This window comes from Cricetulus griseus, chromosome 2 (assembly GCF_003668045.3).
Source record: "Cricetulus griseus strain 17A/GY chromosome 2, alternate assembly CriGri-PICRH-1.0, whole genome shotgun sequence".
Taxonomy (NCBI): domain Eukaryota; kingdom Metazoa; phylum Chordata; class Mammalia; order Rodentia; family Cricetidae; genus Cricetulus; species Cricetulus griseus.
The window spans coordinates 116,845,803-116,862,334 of record NC_048595.1 but is presented as its reverse complement, the minus strand read 5'-3'; the positions used below and the strand labels follow the sequence as shown (position 1 = coordinate 116,862,334).

Genomic DNA, 16,532 nt, shown 5'->3' with positions numbered 1-16,532 from the left:
CCCAACACATGTGGCTGGAGACTTTGAATCAAATGAAAATCTGCCATGCGAGGAGCTCTTCCAGCTGTGTGAACGCACCCCTCTTCAGCTCTGACTTTAATTTTTAGCTCCATCACATTCTATGAATAGAAACACCAAATGCTTGGATCAGTTACACAGTCTTGTCAAAATAACCTAACCTGCAATTATAACATCCGGAGGTGCTTTTCTCAAATGTTCCATGAATACTTCTTTATTAAGGAATTTTGTATAGCTCGTTTGCCACTTAAAACTAAACTCAGTTACCCATGCCCTAAATCTTTACAGATGGAAAAATTTAGGGCTTGTGCATTTTACTAGTAGGTATATAAATTATTCGTAAGATAGCCAATATATTCCTGAGCTACATGACACAGGATGTATTTCACAAATGTAATTATTTTGTTTCATTAAAAACTCTGTATAAACAGTTCTTAGTCAGACAGTACAGGTCCATTCTCCACCGATCATTGGAAACTTTCCAACTAAGAGAAAATACATAGAGTTCCCTAACTTCTGATCAGAATGTGTCCAAATCCTATTTTTAAATAGAGGGTTTTAATGCTAGAGTTTAAAACATAGATTTCTCTCTCATCAAAGATTTACTAAGTGTTTAATATGCTTCCAGTATCCACTGCACAAGTTATATTAAACACTCAAGAAAAATAAAAAAAACAAGACCTCCTTTTAAGAGCCTACAAACTGCAAGATACGGTAGGCCATTCACATTTGAAGTTATCCAGACAGCATAAGATATCTGGAATTTCCCTCATTGTACAATTTCTTCTCATCTTGATTTTTATAAAATTAGAGCTGTACCTTGAAAACATGAATTAATATGCCCCCACCTCTGCACTTGGAGAAGGTGAAGCAGGGCTTGCCTCTATGTTACAACAGAAAATGACGTTGGTCACAGGAGTGGTTGTTAGTACTTGTGCTTTCCATTTAATTATTTTTTTCTTTTCTTTTCTTTTCTTTTTTCTTTTTTTCTTTTTTTTTTTTTTTTGGTTTTTCAAGACAGGGTTTCTCTGTGTAGCTTTGGAGCCTATCCTGGCATTCGCTCTGGAGACCAGGCTGGCCTCGAACTCACAGAGATCCGCCTGTCTCTGCTTCCCGAGTGCTGGGATTAAAGGCGTGCACCACTAACGCCCAGCCCCGCCATTTAATTCTTATAACAACCTACCATTGTACAAATCAAGACTCTTTTGGTAGGGAGGGGAACTTGAGCTTGGCAAACAAAATGCTGAAGGTGGAAGGCTGCAGGCTCACATCACCCTTGCAGAATGAGATTTATCCACAACAGTGCTGGTCAAAGGTAACCACAGAAGCACTGAAGGATGCAGGGAGAGAAGATGGCTTCTCAGCTAAGGACACTATGCTGTGAAATGGGAAGCCTGAGTTACAGCCCTGAGAAATGAGGATTCTGTATGACCTGGAGGTGTGCTCCAGGATCCTCATAACAGTGGTTCTTGGAAGTAAACTGCCTGTTATATATCTTGGTGTCTACGTTGCTTCTGTGGCTTTCATGGAGTTCATTTCTCTAAACCCCACTTCCTAAGGAGTAAAAGGGTATATAAAGGGAACTCAATAAAAGTTTCTAGTTTAAGATGGCAGATTAAGTACCCATTCATTAAAGTTTACACTGATTGTGACACACAATCTAATTCTGGAAATGTTAAATTAAAATGAATGTTTCTTCATACTTTTCTTGAAGAAATTATAGCACAGACACCATAATAAAGATATTTTAAAACTACAATGAACATACAATTTCAACAACAAGAACAAGAAATAAAAGCCATACAAATTACTAAAACTGGACACACAATAAATGACTCAGTAAAACCATGGAAAAAGGAGTTCCAACATGGCAATGAAGATACAAAGAAAAAAATCTAATTTCTATCAAGGAAGAAAATATATGACTAATGGGGGATGTCCTTCTCTATATATGTTTTTCTTATTGGTTGATGAATAAAACACTGTTTGGCCAATGAAGCAGGAAGACAGGCAGGATGAGGAGACGAGAAGAATTCTGGGAAAGGTAGGCAGAGGGAGACCACGACACAGTCACCATGAAAGGATCAGGATGAAAGGCATTCTCCGGTATAAGACCATGTGGAAATACTTAGATTAATAGAATCGGGTTAATAATTAAGACAGAGCTAGCCAATAAGAATCCCTAGCCATCAGCCAACAGTTTTATAATTAATATAGCATCTGTGTGTTTATTTGGGGCTCAAGGGCCACAGGACCAGCCTGGACAGAAAGTTCAAGCAACAGGATGGTGTCTCCAGACTATGGGACTTAGGCACAATGGAGGGTGCACATGTTGTCTGGAACACAAAGGGAGAAAGTGAAAGTTTCCAAAACCCTGTGGGGACTTTAAGCTCTCAGATCTCACCCAGCTTCCAGCATGCATGCCCGCTGCACTGAGAACTCAGATTATTCATAGGGGTTAAACAAACAATCAACCTGACCCTCGGCTACCATAGCTTTCCTAAATAGACGAAACACACAGTTTAACTCCATCGCTTTACATGAAGACCCTGAGTTACAGCCTCCATTCCTACCCCCACACCTCACCCCATCCAGTCATCTCTATGTGTTCAAAACAGTTTTCTTGTCCATCAAATCTGAATCAATACCCAAGAGTCAATGAAAGTTTCAAAGACAGACAGAGAGAGACATAGACAGAGGGACAGAGGCAGAGAAAGAACACAATAAAATCACCAAAGCAAAGAAACAGGATAACAATTGTTTGAAAGAATAAAGAAAACTAAATATTTATTTCTAGGGTAGGAGCAAATATCAATGGCAGAGCTCTTGGTTCAATCCCCAATAGTTCAAAACAAATAAATAACCAATGTAGAGTTTTATACACAAATCAATTTAAAGAACAATAAAGTTGCTTCCCTCTTGCAAAGTACACAATTATCTCTAAAAGCATTGTTTTCCAGGAAATTACTAAAGGATGGTTTCCATCTAAACAGGGCGATATTCTGGAAGAAATGAGAAGACAGAAGACATGATTTAGGAAACCAGAAATTGAGCAGGAGAAAAGACAGAGGCAATCTCTAGTAGAATACTTGAAAAGAATGCCCCAAAGCACACCTAGGAAGAAAACCACACTACTTCAGGAACTTCTGGGCACTCCCTCCAGAGGTAGCCAGAAAAACTGGCCAGAAAACTGAAAATCATGCAGGAAAGAAAAGCATTCGTGAGAGATTACAGACAGTCTTTAGACAAGTGCAGCCTTAGACAGCTAAACAGAGGCCAAGAGAAATGTAGAAAACCTGACACAGCCAATATAGTAGTGTACCTAAGTCTAGTGAATAGGGGTGTAAAAGACTCATTCACCTCTATTTTATACTTCATCACAGAAAATCTATAGACCTAACACAAAGAAATTAAGGAACATATAACTGGTACCATAGCGTATTATTGGGAAATCACAATGTAAATATGTAAAGAAACAGAAAAATGAATTACATATAGCTACTTCTTATACTTTTTTTACTTTCCCACATAAAGAGAATTATCTGACTCTTGAAGTCATGTGAGCATAATTCTGTCAAAAACGAAACTACATTAAAAGTATATAACAATTCTCAGACTATATAATTTAATTAGCTGAATTATATTTAATGCAATTCACAAGGCACACAACTAAATGAGATAACCCCAAAGAGCACAATGTTTCTGGAACACATATTAAATATTATCTTGATGATAATGAGATTACAGCAATGATGATGAACTGGAAGGTATCATTCCCTTTTGGCTGGATAAAAGCCCACACTACATCAATCTCTGTTTCCTTCCTAATCCTGTTTTGCACAGCTAGACAATGCCTTGCACAATGGTTAAAGCTTGGGACAGGGTGACTGTAGAGAAATCAGTCCCAATATCCCTCACACTTTTTTGGCACCTACTCAAAGAGACCTTGAAGTTGACACAAAACAACATAATATATTTTCTTCCTGCTACTGTTCACAGATGATGCTAAATTAGTTACTGACATCAGCAAAACCTTAGCCCAAGTTCATGTGTATGAGGCCACAGGTTATAAGTCATGCAGACCCATGCTGTTTCATTTGCCTGAACCCAATTTGTCCTCCTTTACAGACTTCAGAAGTCTCCTGTATACACATGCAGAAGTCTACATCTGACTGTCCCTTTTTCTAGTACTAATAAAAATTATAGAATAAGTTTTAAATTCAAATTATAAATCAGACTATTTTAGGCTTATACTAGATCATAGTAATTTTTTTACTTTTTAAATTTTTTTATTGAAAATAATTATTTTCAGACAATATACTCTGATCATGGTTTTCCTTCCCCTCCCCCAACTTCTGGTTGGGGGAGGAGGAGGAAATTCCCCCCAACCCAAGATCCTCCCCATTCACGTAACCACACGCCCTCTTTCTCTCTCTTTCTTTAAAAACAAATAGGCAAATAAACCAGAGTATTAAAAAAACCAAAAACATAAAGCCACAAAATTGGAAAAAAACACTAAGATAAAAAATGCCAAACAAGGAATATGAGACAAAAAGTCTACAAAAACACCATTGAGTTCATTTTGTGTTGCCCCTCTAGGTCTGGGCCTGGGGTCTACCCTTAAGTGTGGTTTGTAAACCCAGTGAGACTGCATGGAAAAAACTAACTTTTCCTTTATAAGGAAATGTCAATTGGAGATAGCTTCTTGGTTAGGGGTGGGAGCTCATGTCCACTCCCTTTCCTCCCTCTCAGCACCAGGGCCGCATCTGGCTTGAACCTGTGCGAGCCCTGTGCATACTGCCACAGTGTCTGAGAGTTCATATACAGGTCACTGAAATTTTAAACTACTTCTAAGGTGGGAAGAGCATTTGTGCTATAAAGCTTTACATGCAAAACCCCAGGACAGCTTCCTTCAAAAGTCTACACAATGGAAGTTGCATTTCCCCATCTCCCCATTGTCACCTGATGGATATAGGGTATTATTATAGAATCCCAAGTAAAGTATGAGGAGTAGGTCAAATGGCCTTGTCACCCACTCACCAGCTTTATCAGTCACTATGACATATTGGATTGCTTATCACTTTCTCTGTTTAATTGAGGCTTCATGACTGACTGGCCTGAGCTATCTGTCACCAGCTTGAGAAAGCTTCTGGAAGCAAAGTGCAGGAAGCCTCAGAGTCCTCTAGGCTCATGGAGATTTTCAGCTTGGGTGATTAATTGGAATATTTTATAACCTACTCTACCTGGCCAGGGTTAAGAAACTTATTCAAAAATCTTATAGTACTAAACATTGTACTTTACATGTAGACCTTCTAAAACTATGAATAGAGAGTGACTGACTGCAAAGTCTAGAATTAGTGATCAATCCTTTGCCTAGGAATCTGACTAGGGCACTGCTATACTCAATTATGTAATAGACATTTTTCTCCTGGCTTCTACAAGGTACCTGACAAAGGCAACTTCAGGAAGGAAGGATTCATTCTGACTCACAGATCAAGAGTATAGTCCTTCATTGCTGGAGAATCAAGAAGGCAGGAGCTTGGGGTAGTTGGTTACATCGTGTCCAAAGTCAAGAAACAGAGGGAGATGAATAGGATACTACGTTTTTGTTTTCTCAGTGTTGAATCACAGGCTATGGAATGTTGTTGCCCAAGGTCATGGTGGCAGTTCCTACTTCAATTAACCTAATCTAGGAAGTCCCTCACAGATACATGGCTTCTCCCTAAGGCTAAGTCATGGTTAATATCAACCATCCATCACAACTGTGTATGTCCACTTTCACACTGCAACAGAGTTGAACAGCTTAAGATACATTAGATCCTTAAAGTACAAAGCTTAAGATACCTTTACTGGAAAGGTTGCAAAACCTTGATATAAACCTCACAGAAATCTTTCCTGTTTTTCTTGATCTAATTATCCACCTAAGGACATTACTAACCAACATCAATAGTGTGGTGGTTTGAAAGAAAATTTTCCCCTAGGGAGTGGCATGATTGGGAGGTTGGAGTAGGTATGACTTTGTGGGAGGAAGTGTGTCACTGTGGGGGTGAGCTTTGAAGTCTCCTCTGCTCAAGCTATACCTTGTGTGGAACACAGTTCACTTCCTGTTGCCTGTGAATCAAGATGTAGAATTCCCAGCTCCTACTCTAGCACCATGTTTTCCTGCACACCATCATGTCCCACCATGATGATAATGGACTAAACCTCTGAAACTGTCAGATACCGAATTACATGTTTTCCTTCATACGAGTTGCCATGGTCATGGTGTGTCTTCACAGCAATAGAAACCCTAACCCTAACAAATGGTTACAGTGAAGAACCTATTAACCTGTATTAAACCTATCCAATCACTTATGCTAGCTTATACTTCATATTGCAAACATGCCAATTCTCTCAGACAAAATACGTGCTTTCCTATGAAAACAGATATGAGTTGGCTGCATAGCAAATTACTGTAAGTAGCCATACACCAACTACACATTCATTCATAAACTCACAAACTCATTCCCTCATTCCACATTTAAATAATACTATGCCATGAGTGCACATAAAGAGTAAGATTTAAAAGATTTTGCAAAGCAAGTACCTGGCTTTTTATTAACATGACAACTGATAAAAAGGTGTCATTCAAACTGCAATTTTCCTTTTAATAAAAAGGTGTAAGGTAGAAGAAAGGGCGTGGGCATTAGGCTGAATTCCTTTAACTGGATTGAACTATATGTTAAATGACATAGTAACTGAATTAAAGGGGCAGGACCACATGCCACTTAGCCCTACACTACAATGAGTTTGCTTCCTAGAAGGTTTGCCATAAATGTACTGTGCACAAATTGTTCTTTTTGTGCAATTCACAGACCTTTTTTTTTTTTTAACCATCAGTGCAAAAATTCCAGACACCTTCAAATGCACATTTCTCTCTCTCTGAGAAAGGGTACCCTAAATCCTTTATAAAATATCTACATAACTCTAACAACCTCAATGGAGAAAATCATAGAAAATATGTTTCATTTTGACTTTTAAAGTAACACCACTTTAAAGCCTTGACCTACGGCCCAGCCCTTGATGCCTGAAGGCGGCCCTCACTCAAGAAGAGCACTATAAAAGGGTAAAGGGGAAAGCTATTCCAAAAAGAGAGATGGCCCCTGGAGAGACAGAGCCTCTGAGGAAACTTTCCTGTACTGTGGAAGTGCATGTGGCCAGTGCTGCTATTTTTATTTTTATTTTTTCAATATAAACTCTAACTTCAAAAAAAAGAGGGACAAAATCCAAAACTAAGCCCCCAAAAGCCTCATTTTTAACAAAAATATCTGCAGGTGGGCCCTCAGTTTTGAGGCAATGTCACAGTTTTTCTTCTCTTAAAGTAAGTAAACAGCAACATGAGGTACTTTGACCGTAATGAGCACCTGAAACATTGAAACCAAATTTACATTTAGCAGAAGGAATACAATATTGATTTGAGCAACATTTTTTAAAGTCAACATATTGAATTCTAAAAATCAGTAGCAAACCAACTGTACTGGTTTGAATGCGAATGATCCCCATAGGCTCATGAATTTACTTGTTTGCTGTCTAATTCGTACAACCATTTAGGAAGGATTAGGAGATTTGGCCTTGTTGGAGGAAGCCACTGGGGTGAGCTCTGAGGTCTCTAAAGCCCATGCCAGCCTCAGTCTCTTTCTCTGCCTCAACCCCATCAAGTTTCCTGCTGTAGATCAGAGGTGAGCTTTCAGATATTGTTCCAACATCATGGCTGCCTACCTACAGCCATGTCTCCTGCCATGATGATAATGGGCTCACCCTCTGAAACTGTGAGCATGCCCCATTTAATTTCTTCCTTTATAAATTGTCTCAGTATGTCCTCACAGCAATGGAGAAATAACTAAAACACCAGTTACATACTGAGTTTCTTCTCCTCAGCTGTAGCATACTACTAGTACCTTTGGAAAATATTCAAATTCAGGGGAAAATAAAAAGGGAAAAGCTGTACTCTCTGAATCACAATAGCAATTACAATAGGACTTTTTTCCTTTATTTTCTTTCCCTACATCTAGGATTGAATCTAGTGTCTCAAAGAAGCTTGTCAGGTACTATGCAACTAAGATTATCCACAGTCCTGTTTTTACTTTCTATCATTAAGACATCTAGCCTGGCTTTGAACCTGAGAATCTTCCTGCTTCAGAAGCTTAGATGACGATGCAGAAATCATTAATTTCAGGAGAAGACTTTCAAGGTAACTATACCACAAAACTAAGTAAAAGATTGCATTAACAATTTATACAACTCTGCTATGATTCAGTCAAGTAGAAAATATTATTTCTAAAAAGCAAAATTGGAAAATAATATTTCAGTCAACACTGTGTGAAAAATGGAGGAAACAAATGGACCCAAAGACCCTGAATCTGAGTGAACCAGTAATGACAAGTATAAACAGCTGTAAAGGATACTGGAGAGAATGACAAAAGACCATTTACCTAGAATGAGTAAAGGAGATGGGAGTCCAGCAAAGTGAACTACATGAAATTTTAGGAATATTCATCTATTTGGAAATAACTACAATTCCTAATATGTATCACTCCATCTAGGACATGCATTTTAAAACACAGCAGACACTGGCTCCATTCTCACAGAAATCACACGTTAGGAGGCAGAATCAGCATAAAGACACAGGGTAAAAAGAATGGATGGCAGTGGGCACTAGCAAAGAACCAAAAAAAAGCATAATAAGATGTGAGTAACTCAATGGATAATCAGTTTTAGGAGTCAGGGAATGCCCTGAAGAAACAGTTTTAAGGTATCAATTATGCAAATGTCAAAATACTAAAGAATAGCCCCCAAGTTAGAGACAAGAAAGTTTTCCACATTGTGTCTTTCGACGAGAAATGTTTTCAATTGCGTGACTTTTGGCATGAGTCAGAAGAGGAGGAGGAAGAGAGTAGGGTCTGTCTTTATGGATCAGTCAATAGGCTAGGGGGAGTTTAATGTGTGGGGTGATGAATCTCAGGAGTGTGCGGGTGTCTTAAAGGATAAAAGGCTGTCAAATCCATGTTTGATATTTCACAATGACTAAAGTAGCATTCTTTCCTCATCTGTGCACAAGGCTATAACCAAGATATTTTTGCACTTTGTTTTGATCTGTATATAAAATTGCTGAATACTATTAGTAAACAAATCAGTCGTGTTTTTACAGGAAGAAAATCACACTCAAAAAAAATCTGTGTGTAACTACGGCTTTGGCAATTGTGTACTAATGACAGAAAAGCAGAATGGCCTACAGAAGCACACATCTACACTACAACAAATTCTGTGAATCTTGGGAATTACATGATGTTGTGGCTGATTTTTGATGTTGGTTTGAGATATGTCATCATCAGTGCTGTACAAGAAAATAAACATTTGCTCAGACACTGGCCCACTGGCCATAGGTCTGCACTGTCTGTACTATCTCAAAGGGTCAGCACCAGAAACTTTGCAGACATATCCAAACCCTACAGAACCTAATAGGATTCCTGACAAAAACTGAAGTTTGATGGCTTTCCAGATCTTTGAAGTTGTAAGCTTCACAGCATTATGGTGATCAATGAAACATCAGAACCAACTCAGCTATGCATGATCCACATTGAGCACAAAGGGCTAGCAAATCCAGATGCCAGGATAAAGCAACAATATTTTAAAAATCAACAAATAAAAGAAAAGTCATGGGAGCTCCATCAAATCTCCCAAGGAACTGCTTCCCAAGTTAAAATAAAAAATATGTAGGGCAGTAGTTGATGGGAAACACCTACAGTTTTAGTCTGGTAGAACTATTCAATACAGGGCAGAAGTCATACCCTTTAATCGTCTATAAGAGGCATGACATTTTATCTAACAATTTAGAACAAAGGAAAATCATTCTATTTTTAAGGATTGTCTTCTCTTTTTTTAAAGATGTATTTATTTATTAATGTATGTATGCCTGCAGGCCAGGAGAGGGCATCAGATGTCATTATGTATGGTTGTGAGTCATCCTGCGGTTGCTGGGAATTGAACTCAGGACCTCTGGAAGAGCAGCCAGTGCTCTTAACTGCTTGGCCATCTCTCCAGCCGCTTACAATCATTCTTCCAATGAAGAAAGGTCCTGTCAGGCCATTAAACGATTTCCTTTCTGCCACAGTTGATTTTTCAGATGAAGACTGGGTCCCAAAGACTATGCTAAAGAAAACAGTCCTGTAAAATCTTCTCTTGTGTGTGAAGCTGAATTCTGGATCCTGTCACCTAGCAGATTTGGAAGGCATTAGAAAAATCAAGGACAAATATAACACAATCCTTAAAACTAGAAGTCATATAATTTCTACAGGTCATTTCACCTTTCCAAAGCAACATTTCCCAATACTTCCATTGAAACTAAATTAAACAGTAAATTTGCAGGTACATTCTAAAGTATAAGGTACAATATAAATATGTCACATCATCAACCATTTTAGTACTATACAAAACATCATCCCTCAGATCTTCTCATAACTTGGTAACTCTAAGACAATCAACTTCTTCCCGACAAACTGGCATTCCTTAAGATCTTACAACATGAGTCTGTTTGTAAAGGAGTTTAAAATGTTTAAACTCACCAGGCAGTGGTGGCACAGGCCTTTAATCCCAGCTCTCCAGAGGCAGAGGCAAGGGGGAATCTCTGTGAGTTCGAAGCCAGCCTGGTCTACACAGTGAGTTCCAGGACAGCTGGGGCTACAGAGAAAAACCCTGTCTCAGAAAAAAAAAAATTAAAACTCTAAGAAGTTCACCATCCCCAAGTAGCATTGTTTCTTTCAGATGATGTGAATAAAATAAGAGCAAACTTGCTTCATGGTTGTCGAGGCCAGTTTAGAAAATGCCTTTTATTCTGACACCTTGAATTCATGCATGCCTCACAGGTAATATTTTCAATTATTGAAGTGCTGGTTAACATCACTGCTATAGGCATGATCAGTAATCACTGTCTTAATAATCACAGGGATCTGATTCCAGCTGCTTCCACCTTTGCTATAACCATGAGCAACAGCCTAGAGGACAGGAACTGACAGGGATGGAGTACAGCTGGGGGTCAAATTAATGCTGGGAGTGTGCAACCTTGCAGGAAACTGCTTAAATCAGAGACACATACTGGAAAAATAAGACCATGGACTGAGGGAGAATTAAAGTTCTCAGAGTTTGGTGTAATATAAAGTACTTTGTGAACACAAGAATGGCTTTTGAATCTAGATTTGAAGAAGCAAGCTAAGGAAATCATATAACATTCCTTGGGTAGTTATAAGAAGCCATCGGCATTCATATTTCTACAGATATGGATGGCATTTCCCGTCCCTAGATTGGAGTAAGTACCAGTACATATGGCCAGGGAAAAAAGCAAGGAAGCACTAAGTACTTAACTGTCAAAAGAAAGAATGTACACTTATGAAACGTATTTGTGGGAGGCACAGTCAGGGCTATAAAGTCAAAGAGGAGCAATCAAAGAAAGCCACAACTCAGGAGACCTGTGTTCTTGGGCCCAGCACTACAACTCACTTCCCGAAGGAGCCAATTTGTGTCTTGCGTTTTTGTGAGTTCTGAAAAAAAGAAAAGGGATGCAACTCAATCAGTCTGTGGTGGGGCTCCTATAATTTATAGCTCAAGTGAAATTACGTTGGTAGCCAACAAGAACAGGGAAACCAGTGTCAGCCACTGTGTGCTTGAGTTTTCCTTGGCAGAATAACAAAAACTTCTCCTTTGAAGTAAACAAAAAATCATTTTACCTATGTAAATGCTACCAAGAGACTCAACCTTTTAAAAGCCAATTCTAGAAGAATACAGAAAACACATTTATCAGAAGCCAAGTCCATTCTAAGTAACACAATGGCCCACACAATCATCTACTCCAAAATAAACAAGGAGTGTGTGTGTGTGTGTGTGTGTGTGTGTGTGTGTGTGTGTGTGTGTGTGTGTGTAATAAGGTACATAAGCATATGTCTATTGCAGGTATATAAATATGTATAGTTACGTGATATGTGCACACATGTATGGATGTGTGTACATTCACACATAGAGCAAATCTGGACTGCTGGTACATTTGTTCTCTTGCTTGTTTTCTATTTTTGCCCACAATCCCTCCTCTAAATGTCTAGTGCTGAGAGATTCCATAATTTTTTTCAGAACATTTATTTTTCACTAATCCTTTCCCAGAGGACATAACTAACCTTGCACCACCCTCACCCCCCCCCCATAAAGGGTTAGTGCACTCACTGCTAAAGAGAAGATACAAACAGTTTCAAGGACTGGAACCAACCTTAAATGGCAAAAAAACGCTTCCTCTCTGAATTATCATAAAAATGTTTAAGTAAAAAAAAAGAAAGAAAGAAAAGGAGCAAAGGGGCAATGGTGGTTTCAGAATGAAAAGGTCATTCACGTTTCATGTCATACATTCAATCTTGGCTCTAGTAACAAAATGGAAACAGGATTACTATCATACAAAATGTTCACTACTGCACGCTGTATGCACCTGTTTCAAGCCCATCCCCAGCCCCTAAAGCTTCCAACTCAATTACTTCCCAGCCTGTTGGGCCTGTCGACGAAGGAGCATATAGATCTTCTCTTTGATCCAACCTTTGTTATAAGGCTGGTACACAAGACAACTGAGATCTGCCAGATCGTCAATAAAATCAAACAATTGACTGATATAGTATGTGCTAGAGGGGCTGTTGGGATTCATTCTCTTCAGGTGTTCTTCATACATTTTACAAACACCTTCCATGCACTCATTCACAGATCATAGTCAGCGAAAGTCCTGCCTTCTGGCCTCTTGGTAGGCTGTACCAGCAAAATGGTGTGAGACATCGTGCCAAACGCTTTGATGCAGTGGCCGCTAACACCGCCGCCACCGCGCCACCGCCACCCACCGCCACGCCGCCACCGCCACCGCCACCGCACCGAGATTCCATAATTTTTAACTAAGGCAAGTGGGCAAGAGAGAGGCTCAACAGACTGCCTATACAAGCTCATCTATAGTAAAGCTTTTTCAATCCCTCAGGCTTTCTCCCCAATCTCCCTTCTTGAATATCCAATAGACTCGTAGGCATATTTTCACTGCAAAACACAGACATACAGAAAGACAGACTACAGCGGTGAGTGACTGTCACTGATTGGCTGAAGTTGAGTAAAAGATTGAGGATTTTGATGCTAACATCCTTCCAACCTCTAACAGTTTAGCATACAATATCTACTATCAATACACCTTAAAGTTAAGGAAACACACAAGGGATTGCCAGAAACCAACAAAAGGCTAATCTACAGAGGTAGGTGATGGGGGATGTCCTTCTGTATATATGTTTCTCTTAATGGTTGATGAATAAAACTCTGTTTGGCCGATAGAGGCAGAAAGATAGGCGGGGCTGGGAGACAAGGAGAATTCTGGGAAAGGCAGACAGAGAGAGAGAGACAGAGAGAGAGAGAGACAGAGAGACAGAGACAGAGAGACAGAGACAGAGAGACAGAGAGACAGAGAGAGAGAGACTTCAAAGAGACGCCATGTAGCTGAGGAAGGAGTAACAGGTCCAGACAGTTCTCTGGTAAGATAAGACCACGTGGAAATACTTAGATTAATAGAAACAGGTTAATAATTAAAAGAGAACTAGCCAGTAAGAAGCCCTAGCCATCAGCCAACAGATTTATAATTAATATAACTTCTCTGTGTATTTGTTTGGGGCTGAAGTGGGACCTGGCAGGACAATAAAAACTCTAGCAACAGGTAGGTATTAAGAATAAATGAAGAATTCTAAAATAAGAAAAAAAAATGGGAAAGAAGGCCAAACATAAATCATTTCATAGAGGAAGTGAGTACCAAAAATCTATTCCTCAATCTGACTGAGAGGAAACTAAGTATGTTGGGGGTTGGGCTTATACATAGCAATATGTATATCTGGGAAGGACAATGAGGATAGCACATTGCTAGGAAAACACCAGATCAGGGTGACAAGGACAAATGCAGCTAGGTGACCTCGGGCTGCCAAAGGCAGCAGGGTTTACTGTCACCATGGAGTCACTGATGATGGGAAAGATGGAAAGTATGACTAATTAATTATGACAACTACAGACTTTAGTAAGAATTATACTTTTTGTAGCCTAGGATAGCTCCCAATACACTAAATACCCAAGGCAACCTTTGATTTCCTGATTTCTTGTCTCCATTTCCTACATTCTGGGGTCACAGGTGTTAATATTAAGCCTGGTTAAGAATCTTAGTATTTCTTAAATGAAATCCATGTTTCACTACTTTCCTACATGCAAGACCAATTAGTTGGTAATTCTTGAAGTTAATATTTAATATCAGCACTAATAGAGATTGAAAAACAAAGGAAACACCTCCGTCACCATCTCTCTTCCACTCAAAGCAGTTCTGGCTTTCTGGATCTTATGCTTAAATTTGTCATTGGAACATATATGTGTTCCACATGAACCACAGAAACTTAGCTTTAGAAACATTTCCAAAGATATTGATTGATTGAAAGCACTGAAAAAGAGTTGAAATTCTGCCCACAAAAGTACAAAGGAAGAAAAAACATGGAGGAAAAACTAATGTCCCATCAGTGGCCCTCCAAAGGAGATCCTAAGGTGTTAATTATCCCAGGCTTCCAGGCGACTTCTTGCCCTGAAGTACACTTCATTTTGATTGTACACTTCTATTTTTGATTACGTATTCCACACCACCTATTAATCTTTCCCTTCTTTGCATTTCAACATTCTGCCCGTGCTGACACTACACTTACAGTTGCTTAGATGACGGATGGCTGCAGACTATCCTACTGTGATAGCCTCATCTCTGCTGTTCTGTAAGTCTATTCTAGACAAGAAACCCCTCTTATCTGACTTCATGAGGCACATCCATAAAGTCTCATGGGGGGGGATGCTATTCACAGACCATGTTTCATTGCAAAGCCCAACATGCAAGAGACAGCTCAGCTTCCTGTTTCCTGCAATTTAGCTCAATTTCAATTCCACTAGTCAGAAAGCTTACCTTCTGAGGGTTGCTCAAGCAGGGTAACAGCAAGTTTCTGGGACTTAGGTGGTGTTGCAGTAAGGGGAGCTGAGCATCAAGTCACCTCTGACCTCCCAGTCACCCATGCATACTTTATCATTCCTGACACTGAACGCAAGTCTTCTCCAGTCTCCAGCTAATGGAGTTCTGGTGGCATCCTATGACACTATACACTGTCCTTGAAATGATTGGATGCTGTGGCTCAGCATTCAAGCCTCTTTGTTTCCCTCCTCCTTCTCTGGGTACTTACTTGCTCAGATATTTTGTTCATTCATCATTCCTACAGCTCTCTGAGATTCAATTTCACTGCATCTTCTGTCTCTAGGCAATTTCAATCCCAACCAAAAACTCTCTCATGGGCTCACAGTCTATGTGCTATTCTTTTGTTAGCTTCTGGTGAACATTTTAAAGACAGCTTATATCCAGTACTGCCTTAACCCAAAGTTGTGGGCATCAATACTCTCCTATACAAATGCACCTCCAGGCTGGGTGGTGGTGGCGCACGCCTTTAATCCCAGCACTCGGGAGGCAGAGGCAGGCGGATCTCTGTGAGTTCGAGACCAGCCTGGTCTACAAGAGCTAGTTCCAGGATAGGCTCCAAAGCCACAGAGAAACCCTGTCTTGAAAAACCAAAAAAAAAAAAAAAAAAAATGCACTTCCACCTGTGCAGGCATAGAGTGGCTTGGCGGCTCCTGGTGGAGGATCATCAGACTTCTCTCCTTTATCCCCACAGTTCAACTGGTCACCAAACCCTGAAACTCCCACCATCTAACTAGTCTTTAAACAATTACCTTCTCTCCTCTACCCCCACCTCTCTAGGCTAGGCAGCTACCAGTCTTTATGCTCTAACACTGAGCAGTGGACTCCAGTGTATTCCTATACTACTCAGTGTTCTCCTGCAGACCGAAGCCACCATTGCGCTCTCTGATTACTCCCTCCACAGCGACTCATCACTGTGGTTAGGAAACAAGATTGTTGCCCTCTCCCTTTCTCTTCCTGAACCTCTAACATCTTTCAAACCCTTGGCCCCACTCCGCAAAAACAGATCAACACCCCCTGTGCATACTTTATACTTGCCATAATACCATGAGCCTCTCCTCAGCATTCAATGTCAGTGTCATTTTACCCTTATGTGGGAGCTGATTTGATGAATGACTTCCTCTTTCACCAGCATGTCAGCTGTGCAATGACAAGGACCTGTTTTTCTCACCATGGAATCATCAGCACCTCGCATGGGGCCTGACAATTGGAACAGCCAATGTGTAAGCATGTGCCAAATGAGCATTCTTGAAAGAACAGACCATTCCTAATGAGAAAAGTGGCAGTGTGGAAGCACCAACAATGGTGTATTTAAGAAGCAACAGCAGACCAGAAATACTTCTCTAATTTTTGTCGTGACATGAGAACAGGGTCACATGGCCAACAAGCAGGGTTTGGCCTCTTAACTCACAGGTGTCACAGCACTACTGGAATTCCACAG

At 39.9% G+C, this 16,532-nt stretch overlaps 1 protein-coding gene across 1 annotated transcript; it reads right to left on the bottom strand.

Moving 5' to 3' along the window:
• Nucleotides 1-12,429: 12,429 nt before the first annotated feature.
• LOC100768642 (enhancer of rudimentary homolog) lies at nt 12,430-12,855 on the bottom strand. Its single transcript, XM_027403628.2, is given in 2 exon segments — nt 12,430-12,789; nt 12,792-12,855. Coding segments are annotated over 2 exon segments (291 nt in total). The 3' UTR covers nt 12,430-12,562.
• Nucleotides 12,856-16,532: the final 3,677 nt, after the last annotated feature.